Source organism: Crocodylus porosus, unplaced genomic scaffold, assembly GCF_001723895.1.
Source record: "Crocodylus porosus isolate Cpor-Errol unplaced genomic scaffold, CroPor_comp1, whole genome shotgun sequence".
Classification (NCBI taxonomy): domain Eukaryota; kingdom Metazoa; phylum Chordata; order Crocodylia; family Crocodylidae; genus Crocodylus; species Crocodylus porosus.
This window is the reverse complement of record NW_017728923.1, coordinates 5,665,682-5,680,376: the sequence shown is the minus strand read 5'-3', so window position 1 is coordinate 5,680,376 and position 14,695 is coordinate 5,665,682. Positions and strand designations below refer to the sequence as shown.

Sequence of the window (14,695 nt, the reverse complement as noted above, 5' to 3'; positions counted from 1 at the left end):
TCCAGGCCAAAAATGACCCATCCACCACCACTCTCTGGGTGTGGCCCTCCAGCCAGCTGGCGACCCAATTGACTGTGTGGGTGTTGACACCACAGTCCCCCAGTTTCTTAATGAGAACAGGGTGAGAGACAGTGTCGAAGGCCTTCCAAAAGTCCAGGAAGACTATGTCTAATAATTTGGTGAACTGATCACAGAAGGCCACCAGGTTGGTCTGACAGGACCTGCTGCTAATGAACCCATGTTGGTTGCCCCTAAGCATGACCTCTCCTGCTGGCCCCTTGTGGATATGTGCCAGAATAATTTTCTCGAACAGCTTGCCCAGGATTGAGGTAAGACTAACTGGCCTATAGTTTCCAGGGTCCTCCTTCTTCCCCTTTTTGAAGACGGGAACCACGTTGGCTCTCTTCCAGTCCTCTGGCACCATGCCAGAGTACCACGAGTGCTCGTAAAGCCGTGCCAGGGGTCCTGCAATGACCTCAGCCAATTCCTTTAGTACTCTAGGGTGGAGATCATCCGGACCAGCTGACTTGAATACATCCAGTCCCTCCAGAAGTTTCCTAACTAGTTCCTCACTAACCCTTGGCCTAGGTGTGCCTCCCCTGGGGCCTGAGGAGGGCCAGAGGCGGGGTGACTGTTCCAGTCCCTGCTTAGGAAAATGGAGGCAAAGAAATTGTTAAACATGTTGGCTTTGTCATCTGGTGTGACGAACAAATTTCCTAACGTGTCCTGCAGGGGCCCCACATAACCCCGAACCTTCTTTTTACCCCCTGCGTTTTTAAAGAAGGACTTCTTGTTGTCCATGATCTGGGTAGCTAGTCCCAGTTCCATCTCCGCCTTGGCCTTCCTGACTGTCCCCCTACATCCCTGAGCAACTGCAGTATAGTCATCCCTGGTGATGGTCCCTCCTTTCCATTGGGTGTACGCCTACCTTCTAGCTAGGAGACATTCCCAGATGCTTTTGGTGAGCCACGGGGGCTTGTGTGCTCTCCTGCTCCCTTTGATCCGCATTGGGATTACCTCTGTTTGGGCTTGGAGGATCGTCTCCTTAAGGAGCGACCACTCTCCTTGGACACCTGGCTCCCCTCCCCTCTGGGACCTCAGAGCCTCCCCGACTAGTCTCCTTACCTCAGTGAAGTCTGCCCTCCTGAAATCTAGGGCTGCTGCCTTGCTGCAGGCCTTTGCCACCTTGCGCTGGATGGTGAATTCCAGCAGGCGATGATCACTGTCGCCCAGGTGGTCGAGCACCCACAGCCCCCCTCTGATATCTCCAGCTCATATTAAGTAATATGTGTTAAGTTATCATTGGACTGCTCCAATGATAATACAAGCACAGCTAGCTGACTGTTGGCCCTGTATTGCACCAAAGTCTTGAACTGAACTCAGTGTCTCTCTTTGCCAGTGGCAGACCTGGCCCACTCCATGGATCCAGTGGCAGACACAACACTCTCTCCTGGGCTTGGCATCCCATAACTCCCTCCACCTGCCATCAACAGCAGAGACGTGTAATGTCAGGGGCAGGTGTTCTCAGGCTGGGCAGTGCTGGGCATATGGCAGGGAGGGGATAGGCTCCAGGAGTGGGCGTTGCATGTCCTCATGGGTGGATGTGCAAGTTGCGCTGTGGTCAGGGGCCGGGGGAGGAGGGAGAGTGGAGACAAAGCACAGCTGGCTCCAGCCCTATCCAGAATGGACTGAGACTGTAGAAATAATTACTGTGTGACTGCTCAGGTCATCTTGAATATGGCATGATTGTGGTTACTATGTCTCAGATACATGTTAAGTGGCCTGTGTGACATGGCCCTCAGATGGGTGAGTCTTAGAAAGAATTTATGGTGTGCATTTATGATCAGAAAAAAAGCAAGGAAAACCCTGTTGTGGCCTATCTGCTCTTTGCCTCAAGTGAGCCATTCACTGAGTCTGCTGGCAAAAATGAGATGTTATGTCTGTCAGCCCTGCAGCGTGTACTCCACTCTGCCCTGTGCATCCGGAGCAGACTGACATGCTGGATGCTAAAAGGGCTGGAAGGAATCTTTGGCTTTGAACTGCCACTTGGCTGAATTGCACTCAGAAGTCTGATATCTGCTTTTGTCTAAACAGGCCTGTAAGTTCCTGCTTGAAGCTAAGTAGCTTGGACTATGCAGCAGCTCACACACCAAAAAGCTTAGACCTGGGCTAGCTCACAGGCAGTTCATCCTCAAGGCCTGTTCTGGTGCTGGGGCTTTCATAACATGAAGAAGCTTCATTGCATTCTGGTGACTTCCTGCAGCTCTGCCTGCTTCCTTTCCTCTCCTCACCCCAGGCCCTGACACTGCTGAGCTTTCTGCCCTGTCCTGGGCATGAACTCAAAAATCCTGGCAGCGGACTTGAGGGAGAAAGCTGAAGAGTTGATCAAAAATGTTTTTTTATCCTTTATTTCCCAGAATCTCTCCTCTTGACAAGACACAGTGCACTGTGGAAATTCCTGGCCATGATGCAAGATATGCAAGTTATAATCTCACTGGTGAATGCAAGGCGGGGGGGGGGGACACATAAGGCAAATAAACGACAAGTTCCACCAGCCAGCTCTGCCAGCATGTCCAAACTGAAATATTTTGGTTTTCAGGTTTATCAATGCAAAACCAAAATGTTCCACAGAAAGCAGGTGCTTTTCACAAAATTTCATGTAGTTAAGTACTGAATCTTCCCCTGAAAAACAATTTTGACAGATAATTTTTAAAAAATCCTACTTTATCCTTGTCTCATTTTTCACATGTGAAATCCTAGCCAGGTCTTCTGTTGTTGTCCCACAAGAGACACTCCTCACTGCCTTAAACAGAGCGTAGCTGTTTACACCAAAGATTTGGCCCTAGATCTGTAAAGCATTCATTTTGCCATTATCTGTCTGGTAAGCAAAAACTGCCTTGACTCTGATCCTTCCAAAGTCAATAATATAAGCAGGAAGAATTCAGAAGGAGATCTTTTGCTGTTCAAGGGAGTCCATTTTCCCCTTCATTTTAGAGACAAATTGGTAAATCATTTATGAAAATAAAATAATTATTTTCAGAATAATTAACAAAGTGCCTTTTAAGAGACAAAGGTAACTACACCCTTTAAAGCTGAGCTGGTGTTCCTCACCAGAATCCCTATACATCCCTTTCACAACACGGTACAGTGACAACAGCACGCCATCAGCACACAGATGCAGAAGAGTTCTGTTGTGTTCTAGTTTTGTGGGGCTACCAGTTTGACTAGCTGTGGGCTAGCAACAATAAATGACCAAATACAATGCATATAAATAGGGCAGGTCAGAAAAATTGAAATTATTTTGTCAGAAAAATGGGATTTTGTGTAAATCAAAATGCATTATTTTGCTTTGGACCAGTGTTAACCTCTTTGTCCACCTGAATCACTGTCATAGCTCATGGGAGTGGTAGTTCCTGTTCCCCAGGCTCCTGTTATCTCCTCTGAGCCTTACTAGGTGCCTGAGCTACATCTCCCTTGATACATCACAGTCTCCCCCTGTTGCTGGACTGCTGCTGAGCCTCATGGCTAGTCTCACTCCACAGAGTGGTAGTGTCTGTCTTTTTATTCCAATCTTAGACAAAACCAAATCTGGAAATATTGGAATTTCCTACAGGACAGAAACTACTTTTTATCAGCTCTATGCAGAATATCATCTGTTGCTGTCTTCACTTTTCCACTTCTCATTTGGTTTTTGATTATTTTCCAGTGTAGCATTAGACTGAATATTGCACAGAGAAACTGTATACAGGCCCTAATTTTGAGGCCAGAATATTGATGAGGGTGGATACAAGGACAAGGAATAGTCTGCATCTGCCTCAGATTCCATTTGCAGAGCTGGCAGTTGGAAAGACCTAGATTTGTCTTGTAAACTGAGAAAACTGGATACAGACATCAGAGAGCAAAATGACCCCCTGCTCCAGAGCATCATTTTTCACACAGCAATGCCCACCTTTACTAAGGCCAGAAGGTTCAGCCTTAGATGTTTCCTTCAATGCCAAGTGAGAATAGGATTTTCCCAACCTAAATCTCACAGAATTGCTCCTGATTCTGGGGGTGCCTCCTGTGCTCTGTAAATGTAGTGAATTTTCAGGTGTTGCAGCCACACCCTGCAAAGCCCTCAAACCACATCCTTGAGGAATTTATCCCAAAGATGGCAGTCCATGATAAAATACCTGTAGCTGAAGCCTTCAGAGTGATTTCATCCCTCACACAGAGCTTCTGTTTGCATCTGCAAATGTCTCTGACTGAATGGGACAGGTTCACCTGACAACACCTACTAAAACACTTATCCTTATGATGCTGACTCTGCCACTTAGATACCATGAATGTGTGGTCTTTTAGAGAGAGCCATCTAATGCAAAATATTAAGTTCATACAGGCATATAATTAGATCTAGCTGGTGGATTGGTGCACTGGGTATATAGTTTGGACAGTGGATGTGGGCTCTAGGCATCTGGCTTTGGTCAATGGGTATCTGAAAAGAGAAAGAATGATGACTTTCAGCAGATGTAGACAATGGTGAGAGGCCAGTGAAGAGGTTAGCTGGCTGCTAGTAGCATGCAGTTGGCAGATAGCGATACCAACCTGTGCCTGAAGAGGCAAGGGTGCGTCCAGGGTAAGCTGTTAGAAGGGAGGGGATGGTGAAGAGAGAAAAGGCAACATGAGTGGAAGAGGAGTGGAAGAGAGGTGGTCAATTGGGCCTGACTCAGTGAGGCAAGGGAACTGAAGGTTGACCTTAGCCTTCTCCTAGACAGAAAGCAGAACGAACTGAACACTTCAAACACTCATGAAAGGCAAAAAATAATTAAAGGTCCACTGGAATTCAGAGTTCTTGCACTATGAGACCTCTACCACTGAGGACCAGCCTTTCCGGCAGGAGGTTTACCCAGGCTCTGATGAAAGCCCCATTCAATAGTGGTGTCTAAGGGAGGGGTTACACCTACAAAACCGAAGCTGGCTGACTTGCCTGTAGCAAGCCACACTTGAGGTTTGTTCAACTGACACACAGGAGCAGACTCAAATAAAATGTCCTGTGTCTCTTCTGCTGGGTTGCTTTTACCTGTTTCCCCTTCCTAAAATTCCTGATTGTGGAAGACACTGAGGTTAGGCATGAGGCACTCTTTGATGTCCTTACGAAATGTCTATGCATGCACAAACACATGGTAGAGCTGTCAGCATATACCGCTATTTGCTGTGACTTCTCTTCAGGCCTGTGTCTTTAGAAGTTCTATTGAGGATGGAACTTGCAGGGCAATCTCCATGGGCTACAGAGCGCTGTCAACTGGTAACCCTAACTTGGACAGAATGCACCCACAGGCATGCATAGTCCCAGAGAGGGACTCTTCTCTGGAACCTGGACACTTCTGTATAAAATGTGTAAACAGTGGCCTTGTGTACACAATGGAAATGTCAGTTGTGTGGAAGGAGATGACATATCATACTTACATGCAACCACACTTCAAATTGAAGTTTTCTTTGCAAACACATCCAAGAGAAAGAACACATTGCAAACAAGATGGATTAATACATTTTAGAAAAAGACTTCAGTTTCAGCTTAAAGATTTAAATAAAATCTATTCCATGCCAAAAAATTCTACAAGTGACCTTGTATTCTGGAGAGCTACAGCAGAGGGTGCTAGCATTTTTATAACCCCAAAATGCATTGGTAGCCTTGGATGGCAATATAGGCTTGGTTCTGCTCTCAGCAGACATGGACAAAATGCTTAGTAAAGTCAGAGGAAACTGTAACCCTGTACTAAGAGCAAAATTTGTCCCACAGAATATAAAAAAATACAGGGCCACTGTTTTTAATAGAGGAGTGAAGAAGCTTACTGATTGCTAGAAATGTGTAGGAAACTTACCGTTGTATATTGGCTTACATCTTAAAATGTCACACACATTTTATGATTCTCCTGCTCCATATTTGTCCCAGCCTCTGGGACCCATCATGAATCTTGTCCAACTGCGTGCAGCTGGGGCTGTTACTGAGCTATATCTCAGGCAATTTCTATTCTATTTTCAAATATCCTTCCCCCAACCCCTTTCTAAGGAAGAGTAATGATGGTATTTAGGACACATCAGAAAAGCATTTTAGACATCCACGCTCAGGGAGTTCGCTGTCTGCCATTTGAGTTATTGATGCAGCAGAGGTAAATGGAAACAGCCAATGTAGCCTGTAGCTTATGTAGCAGTATAACCTCGCCATGCAGGGAAATTGGCAGTAAAGCCGATGTTGGTGGGATGGTAGATGTGAAACCTCTCTCAACACTATAGTGTCATCACCTTGGCTACAAAGTCACTAGGGCCTTTTGGCACATGGGGACACCTCCTAACCTGGCTACAAGGTCTGCTTCTAAATGTTTTACAAAATACTTTGTTCACCCTTGTAATGTGCCATCCATTAGAGGGTATAAGAGAAATGTTCCATAGAAGTGGATCCTTGTCCTATTTTGTCCTACAGACAGCTGAGCACCCTTCTTTAAGATTATATAGAGACTGATAGTGGGAAACAATAAAAGCAACCACTAAAGGGAGGCCTGGCAAAGCCTTTTCAGAAGCTAAGCTTTGCTGACTGAGATGGTCATGCTTGCATGAGTTAGGGGATTATTTGGTGAGCTCCATGCATGTGCCTATGTGTGTGTATGAGCATGTTTGTGTTACAGGGAGGTTGTCAGAAGATAGCATTGAGAAGCAGTTGTGAGCATAGCTCAAAAAGGGAGCAAATAGAAAGAGTTCCTTGGAGCACAGAACTGACCAGAGGGGCAAGGCTTGCAAACTGTAAGCAAGCAGCTACCTGTTACTTTTTGTTTCTGCTTTGTTCAGAGCAACCAGACAATGTGTTCTTTTTAATTAAACAGGATTGCATCCAGCAATGTACCTAACTTAATCATCTTCTCCTAATGGATACAGACCTAATGGATACAGAAGGTCATGAATGCCAGCTAGCTGTTTGGCCAGGGGAGAATTGATATTTCCAGGGCACCAAGGGTGGCATCCTGTTCTTTTCTGGATGCCTAGGTATCCAGATTTGGATTTCTTTGTATCCACAAGGGACCTGTGTAGTGGTCTCAGATGCTACTGCACAAGCTCAATCAGAAAGTCTGTGGTATGTGGCTTTTTAAGACTGATGCAATCAAAAAATGCCATGTAGATGATAAGCTCTGTAAGATGATAATGCCATGTAGATGATAAGCCTAGGCCTCCAGAAAAGAATAGAATGATATCCAAATTCAACTCCCAAAGTTCTGTCTAGCAGGCACTGCTATCTGTGTGAAATATGAGAGACAATCTCTCTGGTGGCCTGTTTCTTATTTAGATCTTCCATAGCCCACTGTAAGAATTTTGAAAAGGAGCCTCCAGGACATTACATTGTTCACAGAATGGTCTGTAGAATGATTCACCTCCCAGCTGGTGCCCTTAGGTTGTACCACTGCTTCAGAGCACCAGAACCATTCCACAGGCTGACTGAAAAGATCTTTAGAAGCAAACAAGACTTTTGCAGGGTTGCTGCTGTGGAACTGGCATGACTGAACAAGCTCAGCAGAAACTGATGAAATGTGTCCAGCAGGTATTTTATAATTATTCTTGGCAATGTCAGTTTCTGGGCTCAGACTTATGGCCCACAGGCTGGATCTGGCCCTCCAAGTGATTCTATCTGTCCCACAGCAGGTCCCCTAAGACATGACCAGCCCAGGCACGGGGGCCAACCCAAGCTGTGACACATGCGACCAGTTCCACCAACCCCGTGTGTGGAAGTGCCACCTGGTTCAGAGCACATCCTGGACACATTTCATCAGTTTCTGCCAAGCTTGTTCAGTCATGCCAGTCCCATGGCAGCTCTTGGGTATGCTGGGAGCTGTAGTCTGTGAGGCTGAGCAGTGTGGTAATGTGGCAGCACTGGCCAGAGTGTTGGCTATCCTGGCTTGTCCATCTCACATGTACTGCTGGGAGTGCTCTCCGACTCCTGGGGCTGATTCCCTGACTCCCTTAGCGCTGGGGATGGGAAGTCAGCCCAACTGGGCTGACTTCCCAACTCTGGGGCAATCTAGCACTGGGGATGCAGAGTCAACCCAGCTGAGCTGACTTCCTGACCCTTGGGCAATCTAGCGCCAGGGATGGGAAGCCAACCCAGCTGAGCTGACTTCCCGACCCCAGGGTGATCTAGCTCCAGGGATGGGAAGAAGGCCAGATCAGCTGACTCCCAGACCCCAACACCATCTAGCACTGGGGATGGGAAGTCAGCCCAGCTGGGCTGAATTTTTTTTCCCAGCACTATGGTTGAAACATTTCAATTTTTGAAATGTTTTGACTAGCCTTGTTTTGTTTCAAGGCTGTTTTGCAGCCCTTTGTTTAATTTCTATTTTACTGTTTTGACCTTGAAATGAGTCGAAACAATGTCAAAACAAAACAGCTGGCAAAATTTCACACAGCCCTACTGCCCACTATCTGGCACCCCTGGCAGCAGGCATGGCAGATGATTCCAGGGCCAGATAAGATATGATAGGATCAACTGGCATCTCTTCTTCCCTTCTCCCACACCAAGTGGTTTAAACAGCCATGACTGGGGACTGAGGCTGGGTCAACACCTCCCTCCAACCCCAGACCTCAACAGCTCACCGAACTCCTTAAGTGGCTCACCAGCCCAAATAATTCCCCACCCCAACCTAGTATGTAGTATGGATAACAACTTAATGTGACTGAAAATGTTAGTACTCCTGGGGCTACTCCATGACCTACTTGAATACTTGTGATGCTCTCAGTCATGTTCTTGAATACTTGTCTTGGCAGAAACAGGAGGATAGGCAAGTCTAGATGCCTAAATCCTCACTTGCTATATCCTTCTCTAGCAGGATTCCATGGGTCAGGTGAAGTGAGGGATTAGTTCTGCACTTGTGATGAAGGGGAGGGAGAAATCCCTACTCACTGAGCCAGGGTGGAGCCCTTAGTTATTTGCTATCCCTTTGGATTGGTGTTCTGTTTTGTAGCTTAGAAATCAAAAGTTGGAATATGCAGATAATACAGTCATGTCATAACATATGTGCATAGCTGCAGAGCACTTTCAAAATGGCTGATTGCACAAAAAATTAACCCTGGTTAAATCACAGAATCATTGAAAGTTAAGGTTGGAAGGAACCTCAGGAGGTCATCTAGTCTAACCTCCTGCTCAAAGTGAGACCATCCCCAGCTAGATCATTCTAGCCAGGGCTTTGTTGAGTTGGGCCTTAAAAACCTGCAAGGATGGAAGTTCCACCACCTCTCTCGGTAACCTGTTCCAGTGCTTCACCACTGTCCTTGTAAGACAGTTTTTCCTAATACCCAACCTAAACCTCCCTTGTTGCAACTTGAGACCATTGCTCCTTGTTCTGTTATCTGTCGACAGTTTAGCTCCATCCTCTTTGCAACAACCCTCAGGGTAGTTAAGGACTGCTATCAAATCCCCTCTCAGTCGTATCTTCTGGAGATTAAATAAACCTAGTTCCCTCAGCCTCTCCTCATAAACCCCAGCCCTCTAACTATTTTCATTGCTTTCCACTGGAGTCTCTCCAATTTATCCACATCCTTTCTGTAGTGGGGGGTGGTGGAAACTGGACACAGTACTCCAGATATGGACTCATCAGCGCTGAATAGAGGGAAAGAATCACTTCATTCAATCTGCTGGCAACGTTCCTATTAATGCAGCCCAGTATGCTGTTATACGCCTTGGCAAAAAGGGTACACTGTTGACTCATATCCAGCTTATTGTCCACTGTTACTCCCAGGTCTTTTTCTCCACAGCTGCTGCTTAGCCAGTTTGCCCCAAGCCTGTAGTATCACATGGGAGTCTTCCATCCTAAGTGTAGGACTTTGCATTTGTCCCTGTTGAATCTCATGAGATTTCTTTTGGTCCAATCCTCCAATTTGTCTAGGTCACTCTGAGTCATAGCCCTACCCTCCAGCTTGGTCTCAGCTGCAAACTTCCTGAGGGTGCAATCCATCCCATCTCCCAGATCGTTAATGAAGATAGTGAATAAAACCAGCCCCAGAGCATACCCCTGGGGCACTCCACTTGATACTGGCTGCCAACTAGACCTCAAGCCATTGATTACTACCCATTGAGCCTGACGAACTAGCTAGCATGCTATTGACCTTAAACTCCATTCATCCAACCAATCCATACTTTCTTAGCTTGTTTGCAAGAATGCTGCGGGAGACCATATCAAAAGCCTGGCTAAAGACAAGGTATATCCCATCCACTGCTCTTCCTGCATCTACAGAGCCAGTTATCTCATCACAGAAGGCAATCAGGTTGGTCCAGCATGACTTGCCCTTGGTGAATCCATGCTGACTGCTCCTAATTACCTGCTTCTCCTCCAAATGCTTAGAAATAAATTCCTTAAAAACCTTCTCTATGATTTTTCTGGGAACTGAGTTGAGGCTGACTGGTCTGTAATCCCCCAGATCCTCCTTCTTCCCCTTCTTTGATGGGCTATGTTTGACCTTTTCCAATCATCTGGGACCTCCTCTGATCATCACGAGTTTTCAATGATAATGGCCAGAGGCTTTGCGATCACATCAGCCAACTCCCTCAGCATTTTCAGATGTACTGCATCTGGCCCCATGGACTTGTACACGTGCATTTTTTAAGTAGTCTCTAATCTGTTCTTTCACCACTGGGGCTGCTCACTAGGGCTGTGTGAAGCTTCAGTCCCTGATTTGATTCGGCAGAGATTTGGCTCGATTTGGTGGCCAAATCTCCAAATCCGAATTGAATCTGGAGACCCTTTAATCTCTCCAAATTGAACAGGAACTTTACAAATCAATTCAGAGACATTCAGAAAGATTCAGCAATTCAGACAGAGACACAGCTTTAAATGTTTTTTCTACATATCCTCAAGGTAGCAGGTGGCTCGTGAATGCTGGATGGTGGAGCGGATGGAGCATCCCACAGCAGTGCAGGGTACTCCCCAGTGCGCTCAGCAGCAGACCCAGAAGTGGACCAGAAGCACTTCCGGTCCACTTCTGGCTCTGCGACTGGTGCCTCCTGGGTCTGAGGGGACACCCTGGGTCCCCCCATGGCTGATCACCAGCCAGGGAGGCACAGGGGGGAGGCCCTGTGCACTCCCCAGTGGACCCGGAAGTGGACTGTAAGTATTTATGGTCCATTTCTGGGTTTGCCACTGAGCACATGGGGGCCCCTGCCAACACGCTCTTGTTAGGATGCTCCATTCGCCCCACATCACAGTGTTCACGAGCTGTGCCTGGTACCTCAAGGTATGTAGAAAAAACTTTTAAAGCTGTATGTGCGGTCATCAGCATTGAATCTTCAGATTTGGCCAAATTGAATTGGAGACAGTGATCCGGATCAATGAATCAAATCACTATCCCTAATTCAGGCCAAAACAGAATCAAATATGGCCTGTTTCATGCTCCCCTACTGCTCACCTTCTCCCCAGACTATGCTGCCAAGTACAGTAGTCTGGGAGTTGACCTTGCCTGTGAAAATTAAAGTGAAAAAGGCATTGGCAGTTCAGACTTTTCCTCCTCAGCTGTCATTAGATTGCCTCCCCCATTCAATAAGGAACCCATACTTCCCCTGACCTTCCTCTTGTTGCTAACTTATTTGTAGAAACCCTTCTTGTTACCCTTCATGTCCCTTGCTAGCTGCAACTCCAGTTGCACTTTGGCCTTCCTGAATTCACCCCTGCATGCCCAAGCAATATTTTTATACACCTACCAAGTTGTTTGTCCAAGTTTCTACTTCTTGTAAGCTTCCTTTTGTTTTTAAGCTCACCAAAGAGTTCTCTGCTGAGCCAAGCTGGTCACCTGCCATATTTGCTATTCTTCTTGCACATCGGGATGGTTTGTTCCTGCACCATCAGTAAGGTTTTGTTAAAATACAACCAGCTCTCCTTCCCCCTCAGACTAGAGTCCCAGGGGATCCTGCCCATCAGTTGCCTGAATGAGTCAAAGTTTGCTTTTCTGTAGTCCAGGGCCCCTACTTTCCTGCTATCCTTCCTTTTCAGATCCTGAACTTGATCATCTTGTGGTCACTGCTACCCAATTTGTCATCCACTTCTACACCCCCAGCCAATTCTTCTGTGTTGTGAGCAGCAGGTCAAGAAGCGCATGGACTCTATCTGGTCTCTCCAGCATTTGCAACAGGAAGTTGTCTCCAACACTCTCCAAAAACTTCTTGTATTGCTTATGCACTGCTGTATTTCCCTCCCAGCAGATGTCAGGGTGACTGAAGTCCCCCAGGAGAACCAGGGCCTGTGATCAGGAAAATTCCACAGGCTGTTTGAAGAAAACCTCATCCACCACATCCTCCTGGTCTGGTGGTCTATAGCAGATATCCACCACAACATCATCCCTGTTGCTCTCCCCTCTGACCCTAACCCAGAGATTTTCAACAGTCCTATTTTCAGTTTCATACTGGAGCTCTGAGCAATCATATGGCTTTTTTACATAAAGCACAACTCCTCCTCCTCCTCTTCTCCCCTGTTCAGGATGCTTCCTGAACAGTTTGTATCCATTCATGACAGTGCTCCAGTCATGTGAGCTCCCACCAAGTCTCTGCTGTTCCAATCACATCATCATTCCTTGACTGTGTGAGGACTTCTAAATCAGGTATTATATTAATGTGCTCAAAGGCAGAGCACCTTAGGGAACTTGTGTTTCTTCCAGGCTTAATTTTTCTTGTGAGCGGCTGTCAAGGGGAAGGAGAGGGAGCTCCCAGCTGAGCTGCTGAATGTCCAGAGCTGCAGGGGAGAGGACATGGAACAGGGTCCCCTCACCTCGTGGCTTCCTTAATCTACCCTAGCTGGGGAACTGGGGGGAGCCAGGTTGGGCCCCTGAGTTAGAGGGCTCCATTCCTACCTCCCCCTGCCCCTGGTCATTCAGCAGCCAGCAGCAGCCAGCACGGACCTCTGGGCTGCTGGTTGGTGGGGTGCGGTGGAAGGGAGCACCTTCACTTCATGGGTTCAACCCAGCTCTCCTCAATACCCTGGACAGGGTAAAGTGCCATGAGTTACTGTTCCCACATAGGCGCATGCACATGTGCATGTGTGTGTATGTATGTTTATCTGAGAGAGATCAAATGATTTATTGTTACACTGGGGTTGTACTTCATGTTCCGCAGTGTCCCAGCTCCCAGGCACTGGCAGGCTCTGCAGTCCCAAACTGAGGCTACTTTCTCCTGTCTGCATAAGATCACATTCCGTCAATACATAAAATCTCTATGGTATCACAGCACTGTGGGCATTTCTCAGTGTTGGAAAGAAGTGAAGTGCACACAGCTCCAGCACACACCCACACTCAGATGTGAGGAGAAAGAGTGAGAGAACAATGGGTGGGAATTAAATCCAGGCAATTTAAGAGCAAACCATCTAAAATGCCCAAAAAGTAATCATAGCTGAGCATGAGCACTTCCTTCAAAAGGAACTGGGTTGGGAGGCATGGAAATGTTATCACTGAACTAACCCAACCTATCCCAGGAGTATAAGCTATAGACAAATCCAGACGGGATGTGGTAGTGTGATTGCAGCCCACTTTCAGACTATGCTGACAGAGCAGCAGACAGGGACTTTTTCAAGTCTCTGAAGTAAGTAAGAATTGAAGTAAGTAAGAATTACTAATCACTCCCCTTTCTTCCCCTCTCTGCCCAGCAACATGTCCCTTCCCACCCCATTCCCTCCTCCCTGGCCTGCTGCTGCCAGTGTTCCTGGCTGACATGGGGTTGGGAGGGAGTTCCAGAGCCACTCCTGCCCTGATCCAGCTGGGTTGTACAGGGAGCCCAGCTCAGCTAGGGACTGCCACAGCACCAGCAGTTGGTAGATCCTCCTTGGTGCTCCCCACCAGGCTGGGAACAGGCTTAGGGAAGAGGAACCTGCCTGCTGCCACCCCAGTCTACAGCTTCCAATGCATATTGGCTGGATTGGAAAAGGAGTGGCTCTGGCGCTTCCCCTACACCCAACTCAGCCAGGGACAGCACCAGTGGTAGGCATGTAAGTGGGGAATAGGAGGAAGGGAATGTGCCACTGAGCATAAAGGGGAATGGGAGGGAATTCCGAGAACCACGGAGAGGGCAGATTATTACCTGATTCAGGTACTTTAAAAAATCCCTGGTTGCTGCTCCTGTAGAATGGTCTGCCCACCCCGGGTGGGGGGAGGGTGGCATGAGTCACAGCTCTCACACCCCAATTCACAAAATCTTGGATCTGCCCAAAGCAGGAGCAGAGATGTATGGGGGGTGTCTGGGGCAGTACCTAATGCATGACTGTGAGTAGAGGTCTGTGTTTGTGTGGCCAGAATACAGCAGCACCCCAGGCATCATCAACTATATTCTACAGTGTTTGATCTGTTAGATTTTGCTTGGATCTTTGCAATACTAAAGGTCCAACTACCTTTATGTAAAAGTAGAAAAAGGGGGGCTGCTGGTAGACAAAGGTGGGATTTGTAATTTCATCATGATGCACAGTGCACGTGTAATCTCTCCCTGTTGAATTTTATCCCCTCCAAGTCACTCAGTCCATCTATACAAGCAAGTGTGGGTGTCAGAGAAACCAGTAATTATACTACTGATCTTTTCAATTACTTTGGCAAAATGTAGTAATAAAAAATCCTTTTCATAGTTTCATAGTTTCATAGTAGCTAGAGTCGGAAGGGACCTAGGTAGATCATCTAGTCCGACCCCCTGCCTGAGCAGGAAAGAGCACCG

General features: G+C 47.0%; 1 protein-coding gene across 1 annotated transcript in view; it reads right to left on the bottom strand.

The window, feature by feature from the left end:
- Window positions 1–14,695, bottom strand: part of SRL (sarcalumenin) — a 51,633-nt gene that overhangs the window by 14,311 nt on the left and 22,627 nt on the right. Inside the window, exon 5 of the mRNA XM_019540159.1 lies at window positions 4,585–4,620. Coding sequence (XP_019395704.1) covers window positions 4,585–4,620 — 36 coding nt within the window. The remainder of the gene's footprint in view (window positions 1–4,584; window positions 4,621–14,695) is intronic.